General features: G+C 53.1%; 1 protein-coding gene across 5 annotated transcripts in view; it reads left to right on the top strand.

Annotated features, from left to right (window-relative positions):
• Positions 1–1,895: 1,895 nt before the first annotated feature.
• The window catches only part of SLC6A20 (solute carrier family 6 member 20), a 52,986-nt gene continuing 28,456 nt past the window's right edge, over positions 1,896–26,425 (top strand). For 2 of the 5 annotated variants that reach the window (XR_006337489.1, XM_043885759.1), the window contains exons 1-6: positions 1,897–2,130; positions 13,900–14,040; positions 15,574–15,665; positions 19,392–19,619; positions 24,009–24,119; positions 25,002–25,243. Coding sequence is in view for 1 of the 5 variants with exons in the window: in XM_043885759.1 (XP_043741694.1) it covers positions 2,010–2,130; positions 13,900–14,040; positions 15,574–15,665; positions 19,392–19,619; positions 24,009–24,119; positions 25,002–25,243 (935 nt within the window). In the remaining 4 variants the exon portion in view is untranslated. Of the gene's footprint in view, positions 2,131–11,336; positions 11,452–11,574; positions 11,740–13,899; positions 14,041–15,573; positions 15,666–19,391; positions 19,620–24,008; positions 24,120–25,001; positions 25,244–26,425 lie in introns of those variants that run through there. The other 3 variants (XR_006337492.1, XR_006337490.1, XR_006337491.1) reach the window with 3 other exon arrangements.

A 26,425-nucleotide genomic window follows, 5' to 3' on the forward strand; every position in this document is an offset into this window, starting at 1 on the left:
CAGCCCATGGCAGGGTATGCACTGCTGAGCTTAAAGCCACAGTGAAGGGTCGCTGCACACCCACAAGGCTGGGTAGACCTTTGAGAACAGAGCAACTGTGTAAGCTGGTGCGGCCTCTCTGCAGACAGCCTGGCAGCATCTGCTAAAGGTGCACGTACGCCGACCTTATGGCCCCGAGTTCCCAGCAGTGAGTGGATTCATGCACCCGAGGGCTCCTACTAGATGGCATTAACACTTTATTCATCACAGCCACAAACTGGAAACAACACAAACGTCAGCCGTGATGAAGGTTCACTCACACCTCGGAAGACTAGGCAGCAGGGATGAAGGACATTGTCCACTGCACACGAGAATGTGAGTAAGGCCCACCGAGGAAGCCAGGCAGCACAGAGTATATATTGCAACAGTTCCATTTTGGAGAGGTCAAAGCAGCTGAAACTGACCCATGGGATAGAAACCAAGGGGGTGGGTTCCTTGGGTAAGGAGGGTGAGGGGTTAAAAAAAAACCTCTAGACTAAAATCTAAAAGTCAAAATCGTCTCCCTGTTGCATTGAGAATTTGTTCTGCTTTGCTTTTTGGAGGTAGGAAGGTTGACAGCAGGTAATATGTCTAAGGAGCCCCTACCTTCCTCACCACACCCCACTTTCATCTTCTGCCACCAGCCAGGGGCAAGTCTAACCAGAGACGGGCGCAATGGTGATTTCCTTTTGGCATCACATAAGATTTCCACTGGCAACTCTGCTTTTCATCTCTTTAATTTTACTCATTTATCAAGTATTTTCTTAACTGTTACTATATACCAAGTGGACTGTTCAAAGTATGTAACTATTAGTGTGTTACCCATTCATTTATTCAGCCTATAATAATGGCTTCTTTATTGAGCACTTAGTATGTGCCAGATAGTAAGCTAAATTGTTAATTCTCACATGAACCCATGGAAAGGGGAATATATCTGTTCGTGCTATAGATAAGGAAACAGGCTCAGAGAAGTTAAATGCCTTGTTCAAGGTCACAGCCAAGTCAGTGGCTTTGAATCAGAACTGAGATTCAAAGCCAGACCGTGCATTATTCCAAAGCACCCGACTTAGTCGCTGCTAGGGACCTCCTTAAACCCAATCACCTTGAGAGACTGATAGAAACAGGAGGCTTCTTAGGTCTCAAACTGAGGCTAATGAATTGGAATCTCTGGCCCCAGGAGTAGAATATCCCACCGCGGTTGTTGGAAACCTGGTCCGGCCCCACCTCTCCCTACCGAGCCATACAGCTGGCCCTGCACGCAGTAGGCGCACACAACTTATCTGTAGATGGAAGCAGGTGGCTGCGTGGGTCACTCCCGCTCCGCTGGGGAGGTGGGGGAGCCCCTCACTTTTTCCCGATCTCTGAACAAACGTAAGCCCCCTCCTCTGGGAAGCCCTCCTTGACCACCCCAGCCTAACACCCACCCGCCCCGCGCCCGCCCCGTAACTGCTGACCCCTTTGCTTTGCCTTCGTTGCCCTCCTTGTGTCTCTCTGTCTTAAATATGGGGTAAGATAAACCATATGGAGTTATCCTTTCTGGGGGTAAAAACTGGTTGAAATGGGCTCTTTCGTCCAGTCCACTGAAGCCTTTACCAGAGCGTCAGCTCCTGGAGGGCTGGGGGACATCTGTGTCGTTCACAGCCCCATCCCCAAAGTGTGGCACGCGGGTGGCCACACTGCGAATGACGCCTCCCCGGAGCGCGCAGCCGACACACCAGCCCCCACGTGGAGCCGCAGGGGCCGGGGCGCGTCCCTGGACGGCGCGATCTCGGGCTCCTTCCCGGCCGCGGCGGCCCGGCGGCGGGGTGGGGCTCGCCGTCACCCATTTACTAGCCTCGCCCCTCCGACGGGCGCGCCGTTAATGAGATTAGCAATTAAAAAGCGGGCGAGCGGCCGCGGCAGAGGCGTGGGGCCATCCCCTGGCCGAGCCGGGCGGGACGGCGCTCCTGGCGGCCGCGCACCCACCGCGCCGCGCGCGGAGCCCCGGGGCCATGGAGAAAACGCGGGCGCTGTGGGCCAGCCCGCTGCAGTTCGTGTTCGCCTGCATCTCTTACGCCGTGGGCCTGGGCAACGTGTGGCGCTTCCCGTACCTGTGCCAGATGTACGGCGGAGGTGAGTGCCCGCCCGGGCTGCGCCCACCCCGCCACGCCGGCGCGCGTCCCTTCCCAGCCGGGCAGCCCGGGCCGCGCTTGGCTTGGTCCCGTAGTGCGTGCCAGGAAACTGAGGCTCAGAGAGCGAAGCGATTTGCCCAGAATCACGGAGCCCGGAATTGGACCTAGGACATCTCAGCCCACAGCGGGAGCCCTTTACCAGAGCGCCCTCCCGAGCCCTCTGGGGCGGCCAAGCGCCCCCCAGCACCCCCGTCACCCCGGTCGGTCAGGCTGCCGCGCTTCGAGCAGTAGGAGTCGTCAGGGACACTCTTTTCCTCCCTCCGGAGAAGTGCCGATGATCCGACTGCTAGTGTGTAAACCTTAGGTTTAAGTGTAAAAAGTGAGCAGGAAATAGTGTTTAACAGAAACTCGTTATACAACTTTCAGATCTGAAGCGCATTCCTGGCAGCATGACTTGAAACTCAAGATAAAATGATCTTGAGCTAGTTTGTTTTTTTTTTTTTTTAACTTTTTAATCACAAGATTGATTTGGGTTTGGAACCACAGCAGGCAGGAAGGCTAATCACTGTATTTCACTTTAGTTCGTTTTTTGCAGCATTTCCCTCACATCGCAGGGCATCCCGGTGCTTTCACTAGTCAGCTGCACACCCACACAGCACCCCTACCTTGCCGGGGGCTGGAAGCACCTTCTAGGACCTGCCAAGGAGCCTCGGAGGCGGCCAAGTGCATTTGAGGGAGGCAAGGTGGCAATAGGGATTGAAGTCTCAGCATTAAAAAAGTTTTTGAATTATTCCATTTCTAGAATTTTACCTAAGTAAAATAGTTCTGAGAGAAGGCAGACACCAGAAGGACGGCCTCCGTCTTTAAATAAGAACAAGACGTTGGAAACTTCCTAAGCCCTCAATTAAAGGGGATTGCTTCCATGAATTATGGAACATGCACGCCATGCATGATGCTCTTGGAAGCCATTAAGATGATGTTTTCAAGAAAAGTATTTGAGTATTTTTTCACGTCATACATTAAACAGAGGGAGGGAAGTCAGATTCGAATCTGTATAAAATGGGTGCTCTTAATTATGTTTGAAGCTATGCAAAGAAAAGGGAATGAGCAAAAACATACCCAAGAGAATAAAACAACAGATATCTCTGGGTGGTTTTTGCTGACCTTGTACTGTGTGCGTGTGTGGTGTCTTCTATAATCAGCGTGAGCTGTTTTTTTCACAATAAAGGACAATGGAAGATGTTAGATCAAAGTATTTACCAAATCTCAGCCATTTAAGAAGACTAAGACTAAAGGCTCCGTCACTCTCACCCCCAACTCCCAGCTCAAAAAAAAAAAAACAAAACAAAGATGGCAAAAGGTTGTACAGGTTTTTAAAAATAGTGCATTCTTAATCCTCTGAATCCTTTTTAAATTTGAAAGGCATATATAATATGTATCATAATTATGTGAAGTGCATGTGTTGTCATATGCTGTAACAGCTTGATAATTGACTTTTGAAAGAATGGTCAGGATGAGATGTCCACATCATTCTGTGTTCAGCACACCTACCCACCATTCCTTTATCCTGGCTACACATTTCCCAAACATCAGGCCAGGTGAGCCGTACTGTCACATGGCTATTTAATCCCTTGTTTCTAACAACACCATCGCCTGAATAGTCTGCAGGTAGACACTGGTAGGGAGGGGTGGTTCTGAGGTTGAATATAATTGACCCTGGAATGACATGGGGGTGAAGAGCACCCATCCTCCATGCTGTGGAAAATCCCCATATAACTTACAGCTGGCTCTTTGTATCCATATTTCCTCTAGAGCCACGGTTCAGCCAAATGGGGATTATATAGTATTATTGGATTTACTATTGAAAAAAGCATGCGTATAAGTGGGTTCATGCCTTTAAGTCAGGGTTATTTAAGGGTCAACGGTATATATAAGTTGCTGGGGAGATGGTAAGACCTTCAAGACCCATGAAAAGAAGGAAGAAATCTTGTACCTGGTACAGAGTCCACTTAAGCTGATAGGTGGAAAGGTAGATGGATGGATGATGCTTGACCAGAGAATGGATACTGGACAGAGGATGGATTGGGAGGGTGGGGAGAGTGGATGGATGAATGGATGGATCTAGGGTGGACAGATGTAGCTTAGGTGGGTGGCATCCTCTCAGTCATGTGTCTGCAGATCAAGGATCAAAGAGTTTATCCTGTCTCACTGAGCATTTGCCCACCCAACACCTATCCCTGTTGTCACCTCATCTTCCAGCACCCCCTCCAATTATCCTGAACAACTCTTTGTTTACTGAACACCCACTCTGCCTGCACACTTTGCTCAAGCTACTTGTCCACCTGGACGTTAGCCTGGGCCACTCCCAGCACCTGGTCTGAAGGACTACACTTTGTTCTCGAGTTTCTGTCGCCCACTACCCCGTCTCTGTGAAGTGGTGGGGTCAAAGGAGGCACCCAGTGAATGTCTGTTGAATGAAGAAGGCAGGTCTGTTAGGAAAAGCTGCAGCGTTTGGGAGGCGGGGGAGCTGGGGGTTCCCCAAGCCTTTCGATGCCGCGATGTCACCTACAGAAGTGATGTATGTTTACACTCTCATTCTGTACCTGACCGGTAACCACCACATCATGAAAAGCTCTAGCCGGGTGTCTAACTTCCCTCCTGCACCGAGCTGGCTTCCACCACCCCTACCCCCCACCTCCAGCCAACAAAGAGCTTGTTTATAAACCGCAGAGCCAGGCCACGCCAAAACACTCCCCAGAATAAAAAGGATTAGGGTCCCACTCCTCTCCGTCAGGCTCTGCCCGTGACCAGGGAGGCTGGTTCCCTCCCTGGTCTGCGGGCCGGGCAGCACGAGGAATGTTAATTCTGAGATTACATGCCAGGTGCTTACAGCGCCCCGGCACTGGAACAAAGGAAAGGCAGTGAAGGAATTGCTCACAGTCCCTGCTCGGCAGGTCAGCGGGCCTTGGCGGCCTTGCCAAAATCTGAGGCCGTGGTATTTAGGAAGAAATCAGGGTACAAACGTGTTGCATCCTAACATGTGGAAAATGAGTGCACCCACGGTTGACTTTTATATAAATTTTCTCTTCATTGATGGCCCAGTGGGTAAAGAATCTGCCTGCAGTCCAGGAGACACAGGATACACGGGTTCGATCCCTGGGTCGGGAAGATCCCCTGGAGGAGGGCATGGCCGTCCACTGCAGTATTCTTGCCTGGAGAGGCCCATGGACAGAGGAGCCTGGCGAGCTACAGTCCATGGGGTCACAAAGAGTCGGACACGACTGAGCACATGCTCAAATCATGGAGAAAACATGGAGGAATAGCAAGTTATGTGGCTAATGGAAAGGTGGCTTACTTTTTTCCCCTAAATTTTCTCTATATGATATTTAACCCTTAAAGTGGGGTAGTTAGGGGGCATCTGACTTGGCAATAGGGTGATGTCACTTTTCCTCAAAGCCCCTCCTGCTCCTCCCTGGAACTCAGATCTGTGCATCTCAGATTTGCCCACCGAAGCTTCTTGATAAACTACTGGCCCCACCCCTAGAGATTCTGATATGGAGATCTGGGGGGAGGGCAAACTGCATTTCTGACAAGCTCCTAGGTAATACCAATGGGTGCTGCTGGCCCGGGGACCACACTTTAGAAGAACCCCACCCCACCAGGCCACTAGCTGCTGGGAGCCAGGCAGTGGGGCTCCGTTCATGTAGTGCTGGCTTTGGAAGGAGAAGCAGGACTTAATTTATGGTGTTTGCTGGTGTGTGACGTAAATACTCAGAAGATGGTCACGTTCAGACGGCAAGTGTGGTGTCCAGGGTGGTGTGGGGTTTGAGGAGATGTGCAGTCTCGACAGCTGGTGTGAGCCGGCCCCGGCACGCCTGGAGCCGCAGCGCTCCGGCCGGCACCCAGGCTGGGACTGAGCCACACCAGGTCAGTCCACGGATGGACAGGCGGACAGCACACCCACTGCTCTCTTATACTGTGTGTGTGCGTGTGTGTGCGTGCGCACGCTCAGTCTCTGGCTCTTGGTGTTTCTGCAGTGCTCCTGGATGGAACAGAATCCTGAGTTTCAGAGGCTGTAAAGTGTCAAGCACAATTTGGCAAGTAAGCTTGAGATGCTGGGTCCCAGGCGTCAGGAAATGCGGCCGGGCGGTCCCTTGAGAGAACACGTCTGTGGCTCGTCCTGGGGTTTCTGGGTTCAGTCCTGGTAACAACCAAGCTCTTGGGCTCCTAAGACGTGCTGGGCACCTGGAGGGTGGACACAGGGGACTGCACAGAGATGCCAGCAGAGTTAGCTTGGGGTTAGGCTGGGCCCCAAATAGGGAAGAACCTTTGTATTCTAGCACAAGTTAATCACTAAAGGGATGTTGCCTTAAGCTTGAATTATACATAATGAGCCATCTCTGGCAACCCTGGCTCCAGGGATAAGAAGCATCAAGCTAAAATAGCTTTGTTTAGCTCACAGGAAGGACTGCCTGGGTGGCTCAGTGGTAAAAAAAATTCACCTGCCAATGCAGGAGACCCAGGAGACTTGGGTTCGATCCCTGGGTCAGGAAGATCCCCTGGAGGAGGAAATGGCAACCCACCCCAGTAGTCCTGCCTGGAGCATCCCCTGGACAGAGGAGCCTGGCGGGCTATGATCCTTGGAGTCACAAAGAGTCGGACACGACATAGCGACTGAGCGCTCAGCTCAGACACATCCTGATCAGGCCCACAGTGAATGGCTGCCTTGCTCTTCCCCACAGCAGGCTGACCGGAAGCAGGAAGTGCTTGGCTTTACCCCCGTCCCCCTTCCTATAAAAGAGCCTGAATTCTTACTCCAGGCTTTGAGTCCGCCATCTTCTCAGTTCGCTAGCTTTCCAACCAAAGTCGCTCTTCCTTGCCCCCACAACTCATGTTTGCATTACGTGGCCCGGCATGCAGTCAGCAGTGCACACGTGGACTCAGTAGCAGATCTTGCCTTGGGGAGTGTGTGAGTAAGGCCCTGGAGGCCTCAGGACCGCCTGGCCTATGCACCTGGGCTTCAAAATTCTCCAAACCGCACTGGCTTCCTCAGTGCTTGGCGTTTGCAGCTGGGAATTGATATTTGGGATCTGATGGGCTCCGTGTAGTAAGGTAAATCGCTCTGGTGTGTACAGCCGGAAACTTTATTTCCTTTGGGTGTGGAGCTTTTTCTTCAAATTAAGGCAAGTTTTTATGTCTTTGAGTGGGCTAACCTGTTGGAGAGAGGAAGGAGTTGTTGGACTTTGACCTGGTTCATTTGCTTCTTTGTTTTCTGTTCTGTGTTTTAAAAAAACGCGTACAGATTTATTTTTGGCTGCTCTGCATCTTCCTTGCTGTGCTCGGCTCTGGTTGCCAGCGCGGGCTCTAGGGCACGTGGGCTCAGGTGCCCCGCGGCATGTGGGTCTTCCTGGACCAGGAGTGGAACCCGTGTCCCCTGCGTCGGCAGGCGGGTTCTTAACCCCGGGACCACCTGCTTTCTTGGATGTTAGCATTTGTATGGGCCGTCTATATTTTGTCTTGAATTTCGGTCTTTAAAAATGGGAAAATTTTCAACTATCCCTAAAGAAAGCCCTCTGAGGCATGTTTTGGTTGAGTGATCTGATTACGGCTGTGAGCGGAAGGTGATGCTGCTTTACTGTAACCCTGAGTGGCCACAGTACCTGTTAGGATGCCCTCCTCAAGGGCTTCAGGCGGGGTTACCTTGGGACCCTGTGCATCAGGTACTGCCAGCCTTGCTGTGTTAATGGCATCGCTCGCGGTCTCCTATGTTGTTGGCATGTGTAAAACCCCGAGACCAAACTGGAGGGTTTATTTAGGATTTTCTGATTGTCTTTGGGCTTTTTTGTTTCATTTTGTTTGGTCCTGTTCCTCCCATTTACAGCCAAATCAATTTGATGATATTTAAAACACTTAATGATGCCACATGGAGGAGAGTAATAGAAAAGAAAAAAAATGAAAACCTTCTCTTATCCTAGGGATAAAAGAAAGGTTCCGCTTGGTTCCTAAAATCACCAAACGCCCCAGCCCAGAATTCAGTCTGGTTGTTTGATACCAAGGCAAAGGCACCCTTTTGTAGTTAGAGGTAATCTATTGCTATTTATGGTCTTAGGGTGGGCTGCTCTGTGAAGAATTGGGGGAAACTGATGAAATTCTCTACATGCAAGCATTTGTGCTATTACATCAGAGAAAATAAGAAAAAGAAGGTAAAGTGAGTGAGGACAGGTCGCTCCAAACCTTAACTCCTCCAGCTGAGCCCAGGACGGCCCCTCCTTCCAGGGATCAACCAGAAAACCCCGTGTTAGTTCTGGGGTGCCGGGACCCGGTCTGGTATCACCATCTAAGACCCGGCAGGGCACCAGTTGGGGCCAGAAGCCACTCCTGGGACAGGGCGACTTACCTTACCCCGTCGTCTCGTGGGGTCCTCAATGCCAAGCACCTGCTGGCGAGGTTTCTCAGACGTGTTTATTTGCAAAGATCGTGACCCCCTTACAAGGAGGCTCTCCTACACCTGAACCCACTTGGCGTATCACAGCTGAACCAAATTGTGTCTCCATGAGGGAGGCCCGCTCTTATTAGAACTTTGCTTATCAGCACGTCCTGGCTGGGCTTTGAAAAGCGGACCCAAAGCAAGAGAGTCTGAACAAAACTCAAGCAATTCAGCAAAAACCATGTGAATACCCTTGTAAATTTTTGGAAAAGATTTATCAGGCATGTCTGTACATTACACTAATTACTAATGTACATTACACTAATACAGATCCTGAGGCCCCCTGAAAATATAAGAACAGTAAACTTGACCTTTTATTGGTGGGGGTTAGGGAATACCTTACAGCAGGAGAAAGTTGCAAAAATTAGTGCGTTTGGAATGAACCCTTCTCAGTTGGTAGATGTGGCTTCCTAAAAGTGTTCAACAGGAAACAACAACAGAAGAAAGAAAAGGCAAAATGAAGTGCCACCTTTTTGGAAGTGGCACTGGATTCCGTCAAAGGTGAGTAACCCAGAGAGAGTTTAAAACCCTGGGCACTATACTAACCTCTCCACGAGTTTGTCTCCAACAGGTCTGCCTGTCCAATGAAGTAAATGGTCATTTCATTGTAACTGGAGACGTGTCAGCCTGTTTGTTTAATTTTGTCCAAGTAAAAAGTCACAGCTAACACAATTTTCCTCACGCTTCTGTCGGTGGCTGGGCACTTCTCTCCCGGTCTCATCAGGCCTGGCTCACACGGCTGTATTTGCTGGTGGGTCTGCTGGGCTGGAAGGCCCCCCACATCTCGGCAGTTGGTGTCGCCTTGGCTGGACCCCTTGGCTCTCCTCCGTGTGGCCCCTCACCCCCAGGTGGCCTGTGCGTGGTGGCCTCAGGGCTGTGCTCCAAAAGGACGAGGCTGGAGCTGGAAGGCATCTTGAGGTCTGGGCTCTGCAGCCATCGTGGTGCCCCCTTCCCCACATTCTAGTGGACAAAGCCAGTCCCAGGGCCCGCCCAGACCCACGGGCGGAAATAGACTCCGCGTCTCTGCAGGAGCCGCCAAGAGCGCGCGTGTGTGGCAGGGTTTAGTCTCCCACACTTGTGCCCCATTGACATGCAGGGGAGTAGGCTCACCAGTCTCAGGCCTCTGTTAGCTTCTCTCTGATGCCAGGCCCTCCTCATACAGAGCCTGGGTCAGAATTCTTGTATAAAACGAGCTTGAGGAACAGTCCAGTTGGAAGAGGGTTTGGTGAGTGGGCTTGTTCTCAAACTGATCACAAAACAAAATTCTTTTATTGAGATTTTTTTTGCATGCAGAAAAATTCACATTTTTTGGTGTACGGTTACATGAATTTTGACCAGTGCAGGCAGCTGTGTTATCGGCACCGCAGTTATGGCCCGGTGTAGTCAGCCCCTCCTCACTCCAGCCAACCCCTGAAGCCACACCTCTTTTTCCCGATAGTTTTGCCTTTCTCAGAATGTTGTATGAATGGAATCACACAGTGCGTCGCATCTTTTGAATCTGGTATCTTTCACTTAGCATAATGCTTTTGAGATTCTCCCATGTTGCTGCTTGGGAGAGCTTGGTTCTTTTTTTTAATTGGCCAAGTACCACTTCATTATATAGATGTACCAGGGTTTGTTTATCCATGCACTCACTGAAGGACAATTAGATCGTTTCTGGTTTATGACAGCTGTGAATACAGACACTGTAAACGTCGGTGTGTAGGTTTTTGTGTGAATGCAAGTTTTCATTTCTCTGGAGTCAATACCCAGGAGTGGGATTTCTGGGCCAGACAGTAAATGTGTGCTTAACTTCAGAAGCAACTGCCAAGCTGCCTTCTAGAGTGGCTGAACCGTCTTAGATTCCCACTAGTGACGTATGGGAATTCGCAAATCCTCATCAGCGAATTGGTATCGTCAGCCTTTCCTGTTGTAGGCATTCTGTTAGGTGTATGCTGTCATCTCATGGAGGTTCACATAATGCAGTCTCCTAATGAACATTGTTTATGTATTTTCTTCAGTGAAATGTCTGTTCATTTTTGTAGCTTTTTGAACATGTTGTTTTCTCATTTCTGAGTTTTTATTAATATCTATTCTGGATATAAAGAAACATGGATGTCTTTGTCAGATGTGTTTCCCTGATGCTTTCTCCCAGTTCCTAGCTTGTCTATTTGTTTTCCAGACTTCTTTCATGAAGCACAGTTTTAAAATGAAGCCCAATATCTTATCAACATTTATCAATATTTTCTTTCACAAAAAGCTTTTCTGATGTTGTATCTGAGAAATCTAGGCCTAACCCGAGGTCAGAAAGACTTTCACTTGTGTTTTCTTCTAGAAGTTTTATAGTTTTAAGTTGTCCCTTTGGTCAGTGATCCATTTCAAGGGCCTTTTTTGGGTGGGGGGGTGCAGTGAGCGGTGTATAAAATGTGAGACATGGGTTGAGGTTCATTTTTTTCTGCATATGGATGTTCAGTTGTTCTTATTTGTTGAGAACGTGATTGTAGACCAGATCCACTGGGATTGTGTGTCGGTTGGGTGGTGGGAGGGGGTAGTAGAAACCTCTGAAGGGCAGGGCTGAAGAGCCCTCATATTCCCATCTGGGCACCAGGCCTTGAATTTCCAACCTCCCCACGGGCGGTGGACCATCAGGCAGGCTCTGTGAGAGAGAAAAACGTTCTGTGGACCTTGCCAGGCCTCCCGTGGTTACTGTTTAACGTCTTGGGTGAAATCAGGCTTTCCTTACAACCACTGAAGGCTGCTCCAGGCAGGCCGTATCAGCACAGCCTGTACTGACGGTGTCTGTTGGGCGGGAGCCCCCCGCCGCCTCTGGGACTCCTTGCTGTTGAGAGGAGCCGGGTGAGATGCTGCCGCCGGGCGAGGGCCTGGCAGAGTCCAGAGATGAGGGGCGGGATTCGCCGTGGCCTGGTGTGAGCTGGGTGTGCAGAGCCCTGCTGGTGGGGGCCTGCTCCGGTGCGCATACGCTCGCGCCTTTCTCTCTGGGGTGAGAGGGTCGGACGGGGGCTGTGCGTGGCCCTGGCGTCAGCCCTCTCCTTCTGGGATTTCTATCCCGAGGAGATAAACGCACAGACCAGACTTCGTTTACGATGGCAGAAGACTGGCAACAACCTGAGTGTCCAGGGACTGGTGAGGAACTGTGGGCACCTTCTCCTAGTGGAAGGTGCACGGGTGGTCCTGAGAGTGGTCGTGAGACCCTGTCGGGGCAGAAACGTGGCCTATAGGACAGCACGTGTGTACAGTGGAGGCTTTTTTAAAAAAAAAAATCTATTTGGCTGTGCTGGGTCTTGTTTGCTGCATGTGGCATCTTGTTTTGCGGGACGCAGAATCTTTCTTGCGGCCCACGGGCTTAATTGCCCTGCGGCATGGGGGATCCTAGTTCCCTGACCAGGGAGTGAACCCGAGGACCCTGCATTGGAAGGCGGGTTCTTAACCACTGAACCAGCAGACCAGTCCCCAAGGGAGCATTTTTGTGAATATTAGATGTGTCTATGAGCATATGTACTGTGTATACCGTAATACTTCCAGAGCCAGTTCCTTCTTTAAGCAGCCCTTAATCCCTGCAGCTGTAGGGTCAGGGTTTTCTTTTAATCAGAAGTCCTGCCCTCCTCTCCCAGTGAACCTTTTTTCAGGTCCACTGCCAAGGAGCCAGGAGCTGGGGGACAGATGTCCGAGGGTGTGTGGAGGAGGAGGAGACGGGACCAACAGCAGAAACAGTGGGGCAGGTGGGCTGGGGGACGCCCCCCCCCCCCCAGCAGGCTGCCAGCCTCTTTCCCTGTGTCTGGGGGTGGGGGCCCTGTCTTAGCTCTGTTCACTCACCCTGGTCCCCACTATCACCAAGGGTGCTTGTCTGCTGGTGGCTTCTTGGGAACCAGTGGGTTTAAAGTCTGTACTAGTCATAATGGTGGTGGCGTGTAGTTGCTCAGTCATGTCCGACTCTGCGACCCCATGGACTGTAGCCCACCAGGCTCCTCGGTCCATGGGATTTCCCAGGCAATACTGGACTGGGTTGCCACTTCCTTCTCCATCACCCCGACCCAGGGATAGAACCTGCATCTCCTGCATTGCAGACAATGCACTTTACCACTGAGCCACTTGGTAACCTGTTATTAAAATGAGAATTTAGGCTGAGGGCCACTGTATAAAACAGACATACGTACAACAGAAGTGCTCTTTCACGGGAGGCGGTGGCCTGGGTTCTGTCTATTGGGGGCCCTTGTCTTCACACAGACCTGTCAAGCCCCGACCTCATCTCTGAAGACATAGGCCCTGCGGAGTACTGTGGCTCTCAACAATCATGAGGCCACTGAAATTCTTCTGCCCGGGTGACCCCTCATGGGCAGGAAGCAGGGCTGCCATCCTCCCATCCTCCCCACACTCAGCTCGGGGCCTGCCCAGAGGAAGTGTTCGGTGAAACACCTGTTTAGAGTAGCACCCCCCGTGGGGCACCAGGCGAGCCCCGTGAAAAGCCCAAAGGAAGTACGTGGAGGTGGGTGGCCGTCTGGCCGGATCGAGGGGCGACGTTCAGAACAGTTAACCACTCAGCGGTCCGGGCTCCGACCTGCCATTAGTTGCTTTAGGAGAAATGGAACGGGGGTTTCTGGCAGAGGTGGGGGGGCCGCTGAGGCACTGAAGGCGCTCAGGGGTCTTGGGACAGCGGCAGTTTACCACGCAGGATGGAAGTATTTAGAAATGTTAAGGACTGATGTGGCCGCATATGATCCATGGATGGAATGATGAGTCGAAAGATAAAAGGCTAGAAGGATGGGTGCATGGACAGAAGAGTGGGGAGGTGGAAGGATGGAGGCTGAGTAGACAGGTAGGAGGACGGGTTCTGGGGAAAAGGTAAAATACAGGAATGGATGGGTGGGGCTTCCCTGGTGGTTCTCTGGTAAAGAATCCAATGCAAGAGACATGGGTTCCATCCCTGGTCTGGGAGGACCCCACATGCCACAGAGCAACTACACCACCACTACTGAACCCGAGCTCTAGAGCCGCGGGGGGCCACAGCTACTGAAGCCCGCTCACCGCAGCTGGAGAGTGGCCCCCGCTCGCTGCAACCGGAGAAAGCCCGCATGCAGCAACGAAGACCCAGCCCAGCCCAAAATCAATAGGATACATTTTAAAACCGTGTTTAAGAATGGATGGATGAACGGAAAGTTAGGAGAAGGAAGCGGCGAGTAGGATGGGGGAGTGGGGAGGGTGTGCGGGGGAGGGAGGGAGGGTGTGTGTGGGGAGCCCCCGGGGAGCCCCGGGTGACGGCTTCGGCTTCGTCTCTGGCCGCCGCAGGGAGCTTCCTGGTGCCCTACCTCGTCATGCTGCTCGTGGAGGGCATGCCGCTGCTGTACCTGGAGCTGGCGGTGGGGCAGCGCATGCGCAAGGGCAGCATCGGGGCCTGGAGGACCGTCAGCCCCTACCTCAGCGGCGTGGGTAAGTGGGCGCCCCCGTCCCCCCGGGAACAGGGAAGTAGGGCTTCCCTAGTGACTCCACGGTACGGAATCTGCCTGCCAACTCAGGAGATGCGGGTTCCATCCCTGGGTCGAAAATACCCGCTGGAGGAGAAAACGGCAACCCACTCCGGGATTCACCAAAACTCGGACGCCACTGAGCGATTAACTCACGCTACTGATGGCTTGTCAGTATTCTCGCCTGAAAAGTCCCACGGACAGAGGAGCCTGGCTGGCTACAGTCCAGAGGGTCTCAAAGAGTCAGACATGACTGAACAACCGCACACACACACACAAGAAAGGAGCGGCCCAAGACAAGAACTGTAACCAGTGTCTGGGCCATTCCATCAACCATCGTGGGAACCATGCAATGGCTCCTGCTAATTTCTGACGCCTCCCCCATCGGTGCTGGCCCGTGTGAGTGTGAGCTCACTAATCGTCATCACACCAGAGGGCTTGTGGGGTGCTGTCAACATCTCTAGTGCATGAAAAAAGGGGCCCAGTGAGTAGCAAGAGGGGCACTGCCTTCCCTCCCGCCTCTTGAGTTACTTTGAGCTGGTGTCTGGGGCGCCCTCGTGGGATCTTCGCCCAGCGTGGCCCTGGTGTGCCAGGCTCCCCTGGGAGCAGGACGAACTTTGGCCAGCAGTGGCCACAGTCTGTTCTGCTCACCTCACACACACCCACACCCCCACATCCAGGCGGAAAGGGAAACAGGAAAACACAGGAAAGTTTTAGGAACAGGGCGCGTGTGAACTAGCACGTAACTTCATCTCGGGTACAGAAGTGTGTCCAGAGGCCTCACACATCCAAGCGCAAGTGCCCCCTTGTCTTGAATGGCTATTAATTTTTAACACAGAGGTGTGTGGTTTTACGATCGGCCCGAGCCGTCAATCACAGAGGGCTTCTCCGAGGCAGCGTTTGTGGCCTGATAGGAAAAACACCAGATGTGGGTGCCAGCCGGGGATGCTGGTGAATGATTACCAGCCAGCTCTGTGAGGTGGGGTGGGGGTAGGGGAAGGCCCGAGGAGAGGTCCCAGAGCGGGGGCCGGGCCTGGAGGCACGCAGTGGCTCTTCAGACCCCCACAGTCTGCTCCGGTCCCCTGGCACCCCAACTGGTTCCCCGCAGGCCTGGCCACCTCAGGGGCAGCCCCCGTCCCCTCCACGCCTGACACCCCTCACAGCCTGCTCCCCACCACCACCGGGGAGGGTTTGGCACCAGTGACCCCGCTGTAGGCAGGCCGAGGAGGGCGCAGCCGTGACGTCCAGCATCAGTGACAAAGCGCTTCTCAGGGAAGGTGCGAATCCCAGCTCCACCACTTGGGAGCAGCGTGGCAAGGGCTGTGTGTCGGCTTCCCCCTCTGCAAGGTGGGCCTGAGGTCGCTCTGCAGCTGTCAGGCCCCTAGAAGAGCACCCAGGGCAGCGTCGCCGGGGAGAGGGCGGCAGAGGGCGAGACGAGCCTTAGGAAGCGCGCGCGGGGTTCGGGGCGCTCCTCAGGCCCCGCGCCCCATCTCTGCAGGTGTGGCCAGCGTGTTGGTGTCCTTCTTCCTCTGCACATACTACAACGTCATCAACGCCTGGGCCTTCTGGTACCTCTTCCACTCCTTCCAGGTGAGCGGACGTGGGCTGGGGCAGGAACGGGCGGGGGGTGGCCGGGCACCCTGGACCGAAGAGAGGGCTTCCGGGCTGGCGATCCATGGACCCCTGCTGTTTGTGTGATGTGTGCGTACATTTTTGGAGAGTGGGCCCACAGATTTCATCGGGTGCGCTCTGAAGGATGTGACCACCCCCCTCCAAAATATTAAGAACCGCTGCCTGCTGGGCCATGGGGAAACCCGTGGGGAGAGCTGATGGGGAAGGGCCCCCCCTGAGCATGACTGCATGGCCTCCCTCCTCTTTCCACTTCCTGCCTCTTACCATGTGTCCTCCAGGTTTCTGACGCTAGCCAGATCCCTCCTTGTCTTTGCAAACGTTCTCCTAGAAGGACCACCATCACCCTGTAACACAATAGAGGCTCTTCCCAAAGATACACAGTTGAAAAATGCATTTCTGATGATAGCCCTAGTTGATGCTCATTGTAGAAAATGTGGAAGGGACTGGGACTTGTGGAGAACAGAGGACCCTAATTCCACACTGAGAGGGGGGTCTTCATGTCTGAAGCTTCCCCTCCACGGCCTGTGTTCACATCTTTTCCTCAAGAGTCTGCCCATCCGCTCCCAGGGCCCCTCCTCGTGCAGCCTCCTGCACCTCAGCCTCTTCCCAGACGGGGGAAGACGGGGAAGAGACGGGAGCCCACTGGGGGGATGTCTCCCTCTTCGCCCCTGAGCCAGGCCTTCATGAGCCAGACCCTGTCTCCAAGGTCAGAAGCTACATGGGCCTGGTCGTGGACTCTGAACCGACCCCAGCTTGTGAGGCCAGTCTCTGGAGCATTTGAGTACACCATTGGGTCTTTGGGGCCCCAAGGAATGCTTGGGAGAATGACCTCAGTAGTCAGGAGCTGGCATCTATTCTCAGAAGGTGCTATATTCACATCCAGCTGTAGCTCTCCACTCTGCCACACCCAGGTTGTCTCGTGGGAGAATGCCCGGACAGGAAGGACTCTGCCCTGAGCTTAGCTATGCCTCTTCTTCCTCTCCCTGGCTCAACCTAGAGTTCCATGAAGACTAGTCACAGCCTTGCCTCTCTTCCACCTTCTGGGTAGAAGCAGGGCAGCTCCTCTACTCTCCAGCCTATTGCAGAGTAATGGTCTCCGGTGACCATTTCCCTCCTCTGTGCTGGGCTGTCATGTACGGTTGAGCAGGTTGTGCACTGCACAATGCCATTCCAACTAAGGGGTGGCCATACATGCTGCAGGCATTGTATATATATAGGCATCCTTAAGGCCATTTTCCGAAAGTGGAAGCGTTGTGTGTTCTTGTAACAAATCAAGATGATTTGACCGTTTTCCAAAGGCAAAGTGTATAAATAAAGTAAGGGGGTACCATTTTCTAACCCTCAGAAGTGTAAAAGTCAGGGATTCCTGGAAATCACTTGGCCGTTCATTCCAGCCTTCACAGGTCCATGCGCCTCTCCCCTGCCCCTCTGCCATGAGGCCTCCTCCATGGCCCCATGGGAATGGCAGTACCTCCAGCTGCAGACACTCACTCACGCTTGCTCCGGGCCAGCTAGCGCCACCAGCACGTTAGAACTATCCCCTTGTGTAATCGCGACCACATCCTGTGGTGCTGATGCCCGAGGTTCCTGAGGGGGCCTTCAAAGCCGGAAGGCTGGACGCAGCAGCCTGGCCACAGGGTCTGTGCTCTGGTCCAACCAAGTCGGGCTTCCCAGCTTTTCCCCCTGGGAGCTCCAGGCTAATAAGCATGTGAATGCAGGGATCTCAGCTTCCTCACCTAGTGATTCAGGGGGCGGAGAGAGGCTGGGTGCTGAGAAGTGGTCAGTCTAAGTCCTTCCATACTTAAAGCTTCTCCATGCTGGCTGCGTGCTGGGATCACCCGGGGGAGCTTTTAAAACTCTGAGACCCAGGCCCCACCCAGACCAGTGAAATCTGAGTCACTGCCGATGCAGTCTGGGCATCAGAGTTTTTAAAACCTCCCTTCCTCTGAGTGATTTAAGTCACGTACCTGTAGCCACGGTTGGCGACCAGCCTGTGCTGAACAACAACAGCGATGCAGTGAATGGACGCGGTCAGTGCCCCCAGGCCAGGCAGACCCCGGGGGCTGTGGTCTGGGCTTCAGGGCCTCAGGGACCCCCCACCTGAGAGGGCGCAGTCCTGGCTGTCACTACACCTAGGTTTACTCCACGCGGCCATTCTATCCACGAGTCCCCCTCGCTCAGCAGTCCAGCCCGAGGGGCTGCAGGGCGCTGGTCCACGAGGGTGAAAGTAAAAGCTGTGAGGCCAGGAGGTCACGTGGCTTCACTTCAGTGCCTCCTGTGGGTCAGAGCAAGTCACAGGTCAGCCCAGGTCACGGGCAGGGGCAGAGGGGGCCACCTCTCAAGGAGGGCCGCTGGTGGTCACCTTGGGGAGCATTTTAGGTCAAAGCTAGAAACCGGCTGCGGGGGGGGATCGGTTTCTGCCAGGGGTCCCAGCAGCACAGGGCCTAAGCACTTTGCAGGTGACCAACGTGGGCTCCCGCTCCTTACCAGCAGAGTAGCCCTAGCCACTCAGGCATTACCTAGCCCATCAGGTAATGCTGTTGGGCTCATTTCTGTTTCCTGTGAAATACAGGGGTTGAACCCATTGGGGTTAGACTTGCCTCTGTCAGCAGGGAGTGTTTGTCTCATGAAATCTGATCCACGCGGGGCTGGTTGTGGCAGAGCAGATGTGGGACCCTAACCCCTCCCCTCCCCCACTCAGCTCCGCACTTCTCTTTAGCTCTTGGCCTTGCGTCCTGTTCATCACCCCTGCGCCATTTAGGCGCTCTGGCTGCTAAGGGAGAGAGAACCCAGCTGGAACTAGCTGAAGCAGAAGTCGCCCTTACTGGCTCTACCTGCAAAGTCCAGGAGTGGAACCGTTTCAGGTGTAGCTTGACTCAGGCTCAACGGGATCAGTACCTGCATCAGTACTTTCTGTCTTAGATAGAGAAGAAGGCTGTGGTGGGGACGAACCACAGCCCCCTCGAACTTCCAGACACAGTGACTGTTAGGAAATGCCTGTCTCCACCTCGGTAGCGAGGGCAGGACCCCAGTCTTATTCCTGCTGGGGTTTGCTAGGGGCTGGTGGAAATAAAGACCACCCAGATGAGAGCAAGCAGGGGCTGTTTATCCATAGCTTGTTCTAACGAGGGAGTCACATGACTTGCATTTGACAGAGACTCCAGGGCAGGCAGAGCACTGGGGAATTGTGTTGGGTGTGTGACTGGTTAGGGGAGGGTCTCTGGCTTTTTCCTCTTGGCCCTGAGTTGGAGGGAACACAGGTTCAGAAAGCTGCAGTCAGCGACCAAGTCCTGACCACTCCGAGCTGACTGCAGGCGCTGTGCTTTGGGTTCCTGGGCTGGAGGCTGCCGAGGTTGTGGGTCAGAGTCCATTTGTCATAGACCGTCTGGCCATTGTCCCTTTGATTCGGCCTCTGCCACCCACCATGGAGCTGAGACGTTTTCAGCAGACACCCACGGGGTCGCTGGGAGTGTGGGGCCCCTGCCCGCCTGGCCCTCTGCCCAAGCCCCGCCTGTGCCCGGGGTGGGGGAGAGCCTTTGGCTCCCCTCTGCCTTCAGGAGCTCCTGCCCTTCGGGGACCAGCGACTCTTCCAAGAGCCTCCCCTCGGGCCGCCTCCCGTCCTCCCACCCCAACCTTTGGCCTCCGCCCGCACCTCTGAGCGTAACGGTGCTTTTGACCCCGCAGGACCCGCTGCCGTGGTCTGTGTGCCCGCTGAACGGCAACCGCACGGGCTACCTGGAGGAGTGCGAGAAGGCCTCCTCCACGCAGTACTTCTGGTACCGGAAGACGCTCAACATCTCGCCGTCCATCCAGGAGAGCGGGGCGGTGCAGTGGGAGCCGGCGCTGTGCCTCATCCTGGCCTGGCTGGTGGTGTACCTGTGCATCTTGCGGGGCACCGAGTCCACCGGCAAGGTAGGACTTGGGGGGTTAGCGCCCCGGGCAGCGGCGAGGCCCCTCCGCCGTCGGCGCTGGGGAGGAGGGGCGGATGGCGATGCTGGAACGAGTCTAGCTGCCGGAGACGGCCAGCGGTCCTGCAGGTCGCAGCCCTGAATCTCGAAATGCGGACCTCCCCCGTCCCCGCAAAGATGAGCATGTCTGTCCCAGTGACCTGCCTGTACCACCCAAGGGGTGCCAGGCAGCACGACCTAGTTTTCCTCTCTGTGAAAACTTGTCATGTCGACACGCGTCCCCGACACACGCTGCACTCAGCCGCACCGCGGGGAAAGCCCCTAGGACTTGGGTGTCCGTCCGACCCTCAGAGCTTCCGAGATGGTCCGTGAGGGGTACCTCTGAGCACTGGGACTTTAAAGGCTCTCCAGGTGACCCTATGAGCAGCTGAGTCGCAGAACCTCTGGTCCAGGCTGCTTTCCATGACCTAGAGAGCTGTTGGGCCTGATTAGAAACCTTTTCTCTTCGGCATGTCCCTAAGTTTATGGTCCTGCCAGACCGGAGACGTTTCTCTGACCCGCTCCGGGTGGAATGCCTTCCTGGAGGGTTCCCCTCACCTCCCATCTCTCCAGCTGCAGCAGATGCTCCGGGCATGCATGTGCCCACCTCGTGCCCAGTCACGCCTCACAGTGCATCCATCGTGGGTGGGACACGCAGGTTGTTTCAGTCTTCAGGCCTTCACAGGAGATCTCACTGTCCACTCACCTGAGGCTTTCAGAGGTGAAGTCCTGCCCAAGGGCAGAGCCAGCAGACCCCGCTTTGCCCCAGAAACTCCCCGTCATTTTCGATTGAGCACCTCCTGTTGGCCCACACTTTTCATGACTGAATCAGTCCCGGCTTTTCCCTTCTGAAGGTCGTAAGAGCCCACCTGGCCTCTTCCTCCTGACCAGCCCGGTTGCCTTCTCCAGCCCCACCTTGTGTCTCTAACTCTGGTTTGTTAATTAATGGCTGTGCTAGTCTTAGTCGTGGCATGCAGTCCTCACTGTCGCCTGTGGCATCTTTCCATGTGGTGTGCGCGCCTCTCTCCAGCTGTGACGTGTGGTCTCGGGAGTCGTGGTGTGACAGTTTAGTTGCTCCGCAGCATGTGGGATCCTAGTTCTCCAACCAGGGATCAAACCCCCGTCCCCTGCACCAGAAGGCAGATTCGTGACCACTGGACCACCAGGGTAGTCCCCCGACTGTGTGTTTCTTGAGGCATCAAGGCCAGAACTACCCCCAGTATTTTAGGTGTCCGGTGACACCCTAGTACCATGTCTAGTAGGATATCTTCTTTCAGTTTTCAGGGCCCCGTGATGGCCAGCATCTTAATCCCAATAACCCCCTTCTCAACATCAAAAACCTGAGATTCTACAGCAACTCACTCTGTCCCATCTTGAAATTTGGAGGATATTTTATGCTCAGAAAAAAGGTTTCCAAACTGGCCTCTGCCAAATTATCATGAACATGATCCAGAAGATCCGAGGGCAGTATCTGCAAACGTGGAGATTCAGTGAAGCCATCCCTTTTCCAGATCACTGAGAAACTTGCCAAATGAGGACATGTCATAACATGAAAACTTACTTCTTCTTATTGTCTATTTCCTCGGCTTAAGCCACGCCCCTCTCCATGACAAAAGTGCCCCAACAACTGTTAATTTATGGTATACAGCAAAGTGATTCAGTTATGAATATTCTTTTCCCTTGTGGTTTATTACAGGATATTTAGTGCATCCTGTGCTAGACAATAGGACCTTGTTGTTTATCCATTTTATATATATATATGTATTTTGTAGTTTGCATCGGCTAATCCCAGACTCCCAGTCCACCCTTCTCCCGCCCTCCTTTCTCCTTAGCAACCACAAATCTGTGGGTCAGTTTCTGTTTTGGAGACAGGTTCATTTGTGTCATATTTTAGATTCCACATATAAGTGATATCATGTGGTATTTGTCATTATCTTTCTGACTTCAGTTAGTATAACTTCTGGGTCCATCCATGCGGCTGCAAATGGCATGATTTCATTCTCTTTATGGCTGAGTAATAGTCCATTGTTTACATATATCACATCTTCTTTATCTGTTCATCTGTTGATGGACATTCAGGTTGTTCCCATGTCTTGTCTGTTGTGAATACTGCTGCCCTTACATAAGGCTGCATGTATCTTTTTTAATGTTAGTTTTGTCTGAATATATGCCCAGGAGTGGGACTGCTGGGTCCTATGGCAACTCTGTTTTTAGTTTTCTGAGGCACCTCCATATTGTTTTCCCTGGTGGCTGTACCATCTTACATTCTCATCAACAGTGTAGGAGGGTTCCCTTTTCTCCACACCCTCTCCAGCATTTGTTATTTGTAGACTTTTTTTTTTTTGTAGACTTTTTAATGATGGCCTTTCTGATCGGTGTGAGGTAATGCCTCATTGTAGTCTTGATTTGTCTAATGACTAGGGATGTTGAACATCTTTTCATGTGCCTATTGTCCATCTGTATGTCTTTGGGAACATGTCTATTTAGGGCTTCTGCCCATCTTTGGATTGGGTTGTGTTTTTGTTTTGTTGTAGTTGTCACTGAGTCATAGGAGCTCGCAACAGCTCTATTTATGGGGGTGAATTTTGTTAAAGCCTGTGTGCTGTATATTGGCCTTCTTTGTTGGACTCTGCTTTCTTCCCCTCCAAGGTTTGTTTTCAGATTATTGAGAAATGGTTTTTCCAAGTTCTTTAGGCTGGATCACATATCCCGCAGTCCTTCTAGCTTCCCTGATTGGGGAGAAGTGAGCCAGCCTGGTCTCGACTGAAGAGAGATTTCCAGGAAACTTGTTCACCTGAGGTGAATGGGGGCGGCTACCAAGGACTGACTCTGTGTCCTCTAAGCGCCCACTGGTCACAGACCACGGTCACCCTCCCCTGCTGTCTCTTGCTTTCCTTCAGCTCACTGGCCAGATGCCCTTCTCTTTCCACTTGCCCATTCCCATCTTGAACCTGGTCTATCTTCGTGTAATCTCATGTGGCTGTGTTACTCATCTCAAGTTACAATATCCTCACTTAGGAAGCAATCACAGAAGACACGCCCGGCGTCTGCCTACCATCCCCGGGGTCAGAGGGCAGAGCACCACGCGGGCGTCCTTGGAAATCCGTGGGGCGATAGTGCCGCACCTCGGTGGGCGTGGAGGGCCGGGTGCAGCTGGACTTGAGTCACCAGCTGTTTCTCACAGGGGGACCCAAACATGAAGGGAACTGCTTTTACTTTAAAAAAAAAAAAGAAAGAAAGAAAAAAAACCCAAAACAACACCCCCCCACACCCAACCAGACAAAATAACCAAGCAAACAAACAAATTTGCAAAGTGCTTGAAAAGGGGCTTTGGTGCACATATGAGTTGATCTGCAGAAAAACAAATTCCAGCCCTGTGTGGGCATCCGTGCACTTGAAGGTCTCTATTGTAAGACTTTGTGAAAAAAACTGCCTAGCATTGAGAGGCTACTTCCAAAGCTACCATGAAAATCAAAGATCAAACATCAGTGAACCCATGACATACATCAGCAGGGAAAGAACTGGTTGACAAATTCCACTGGTATGCACCTTTAAAGCCCGTGGAAGGCCTCTCTCTCCTTCTGAGGTGGCCCACACTCTGTATGTAGGGTGTGCTTCCCTCTGAATAAATCCACTTCTTACCGTTAAAAAAAAAAAAAAGCCCGTGGAAGTGAGGCCTTTCATAAAAACCTTTGAATTTCTATTGTATTTTTCACAGGAATACCAAATGACACTGCTTTTCCTTTATACACTCATGGCCAAGCTTGTCTCAGGCCCCAGTCCTGGGGGTACCTGACCTTCATCCAAGCTCCTGGTTGTTTTGTTTTGTTTTTCCTTTCAGAGACGATATAAATCCTGTAAGGGACTGCTTCCTGCTCTGCTTGGGCCACGAGGAAGCTCAGAGATCAGTCTGGCTCAGAAACTGTGTAGCACCTCACCTATTCCATGAGCCGTCTTTTCCTTGGGGCTCATCTTCCTGGGTTGCCCACATTTTCTTTTTACACGGATATCTCATGACGTATTCCTGTGGGCGGCCTTGAGTCCTTTCTGGAATAAGGTTGAGTTGAAGGGAGGCTGGAGGACAGAGGATTCCAGGACCTGTTCCCTCTTCTCCACTGAACAAGAGATTTCCTGGGGGTCACACGCGTGGGCATCTATGCCCACCACCCAGTTTCCCAAACTCAGAACCCGTGTCTGACCAAGAACCACAATACCTTCCCAGCTGCCGGTCGCCCAGACAGCCAAGATGGTGCTGCGGCGTTCCGTGGGGATGGCGGGTCTGCCTGCCTTGGGCCTGAGGGCCCCGTAGTGCCTGCTCCTCCAGGGAGCTGACTCTGTGCTCTGGTGCCCACAGGTGGTATACTTCACGGCGCTGCTGCCCTACTGTGTGCTCATCATCTACCTGGTCAGGGGCCTCACGCTCCACGGAGCCACCAACGGCCTGGCGTACATGTTCACTCCCAAGGTATGGGCTGGAGGGGAGGGGCCCCAAGGGTACCCCCATTCATCCCCCCGCCCTCCAGGATGGGTGGAAGGGGGAGACCAAGGCGGGTGGAGCAGTCATGAACTCAGGGAAGTGGATGTGAGCCTGCCAGGCAGTGAGGGTCGTGGCTTCCATGTCCTCAGCCAGGGAGCCCTCACGCCTGTGAATTCTGGGCCCTGACTCTGTGGTCCACGTACATGCTTGTCCTCACTGCCCCCAACCTCTGCTGCCCCAGTCTCACCCCAACCCTCCTCTCCAGCTGCAGACCAAGCTGTTCACCGGGAGCATCCCTGCAGTCAGCTCACCCTCCTGCTCACACTTCCAGTCACCCCTTTCCCTATGGGGGTGAATCCACACATGGCAGGGCCCCCGTGATCCTGCCCCATAGCTGATGCTCATCAAGAGGGCCACTGTCGCCTTTGGGACAGGGTCATTTAGCAAGTCTGGTCCCTGGAAACAGTATGACTATAGCAGCATTGCCTCTAATGTCAGTGCTGGGTACAACTCAGCCTTGGGCACCAGCGCCTCCATTTCTGGAGGCCGAGACCCATGCAGCGTCTGGGTCATGGATCAGGGGCTCAATTCGTTTGAAAACTTGTATCCGACACTGTCTCCTCTGGGTAAGAGGCAGTGAGGGGTGTGACGTGAGGATGTCTTTTATATGCTGAGAACCTGGCAGGGTACAGGCGGGGCCAGGAGGACTGGGTTCGAGCCTCAGGCCTGCCCCGGCTGGCTGTGTGCCACAGACCCGTTCCTTCCCCTCTCTGGGCCCCCTCCCCCTGCTGGTCTCAGAGCCTGGGGTTCCCACCTGGGGTTCACCCACCCTGTCCCCACTGGCTTTCCCCCACCAACTGCTCCCCACAGATGGAGCAGTTGGCCAACCCCAAGGCCTGGATCAACGCAGCCACCCAGATCTTCTTCTCGCTCGGCCTGGGGTTCGGGAGCCTCATTGCCTTCGCCAGCTACAATGAGCCCTCCAACAACTGCCAGAAGCACGCCATCATCGTGTCCATCATCAACAGCTCCACGTCCATCTTTGCCAGCATCGTCACCTTCTCCATCTATGGCTTCAAGGCCACCTTCAACTACGAGAGCTGCTTGAACAAGTAAGCCTGAGTCACCTGGTGGGCCCTAGGCCTGAGGGTGGGCAGTGAGCCTGCAAAGGCCTGAGCTGAAGGGCCTCTGAGAAGAGGCAGATCCCAGAAATCAAGGGGGTATTTTGATACCCCTTGGGGCACTGTCTTTGCTGCCCTCGATCCAGGATTTAAATCAGACCCACCAGCATCTGCCTAAGGGGATGAGGGCAGTTTTGTGTATTCAGAGCACTTATAGCACCAATAGAGCATTCAACATGTAAGAAACCAGTTTCTTCTGTCCCATCTCCCCTGCCTCAGAAGTAACCAAGAGCTCCCCAGCTGAGCCATGGAGCTTGCAGAATCTTTCTGGTGCCCCCTTACCCAAAACATAAGAAACATCATCCAGAAGGTATGCTGTCCAGTACAGCAATCCCTAGCCACAAGGGGCTATTTACAAATGTAAATGTAAATTGATTTAACATTAGCTAAAATTTTGTTTTGTTGTTGTTGTTCAGTGGCTAAGTCGTGTCTGACTTTGCCACCCCATGAACTTCAGCACACCTGTCTTCCCTGCCCTTCACTGTCTCCCAGAGTTTGCTCAAACTCATATCCATCAAGTCAGTGATGCCATCCAAACATCTCATCCTCTGTCACCCCCTTCTCCTCCTGCCTTCACTCTTGCCCAGCATCAGGGTCTCTTCCAGTGAGTCGGTTCTTTGCATCAGGTGGCCACAGTATTGTAGCGTCAGCATCAGTCCTTCCAATGAATATTCGGGGTCGATGTCCTTTTAGGATTGACTGGTTTAATCTTTTGCTGTCCAAGGCACTCTCAAGAACCTTCTCCAGCACCACAATTCAAAAGCATCCGTTCTTGATATAAGACTGGTTTCCACCTCAGTGTAAGGTAGTTGAGATCAGCCTCTCAGTGGCACTAGCCTCATTCGAGTACTCATTGGCCACGCGTGGCTAGTGGGTATGAGGTTGGAGAGCACTGATGTAGAACTTGCCCATCATCGCTGGAGGTTCTCTCAGACAACGCTGGTCCAGAGATTAAAACAGCCCACCCAGCTGTGTGGGTTTGGTTCCTTTGGTCATCACTGTTTCTGTCTGAGGCTCCTTCAAAGTCATTTACAATCACCCTGTCCTTTAAAAGCTCACCAGTCAACACATTCCCTAGGTGGGAGAGGGTTTGGCGACAGCGACCTTTGTAAT

The sequence above is a fragment of the Cervus elaphus genome, chromosome 24, assembly GCF_910594005.1.
Source record: "Cervus elaphus chromosome 24, mCerEla1.1, whole genome shotgun sequence".
In the NCBI taxonomy this organism is placed as follows: domain Eukaryota; kingdom Metazoa; phylum Chordata; class Mammalia; order Artiodactyla; family Cervidae; genus Cervus; species Cervus elaphus.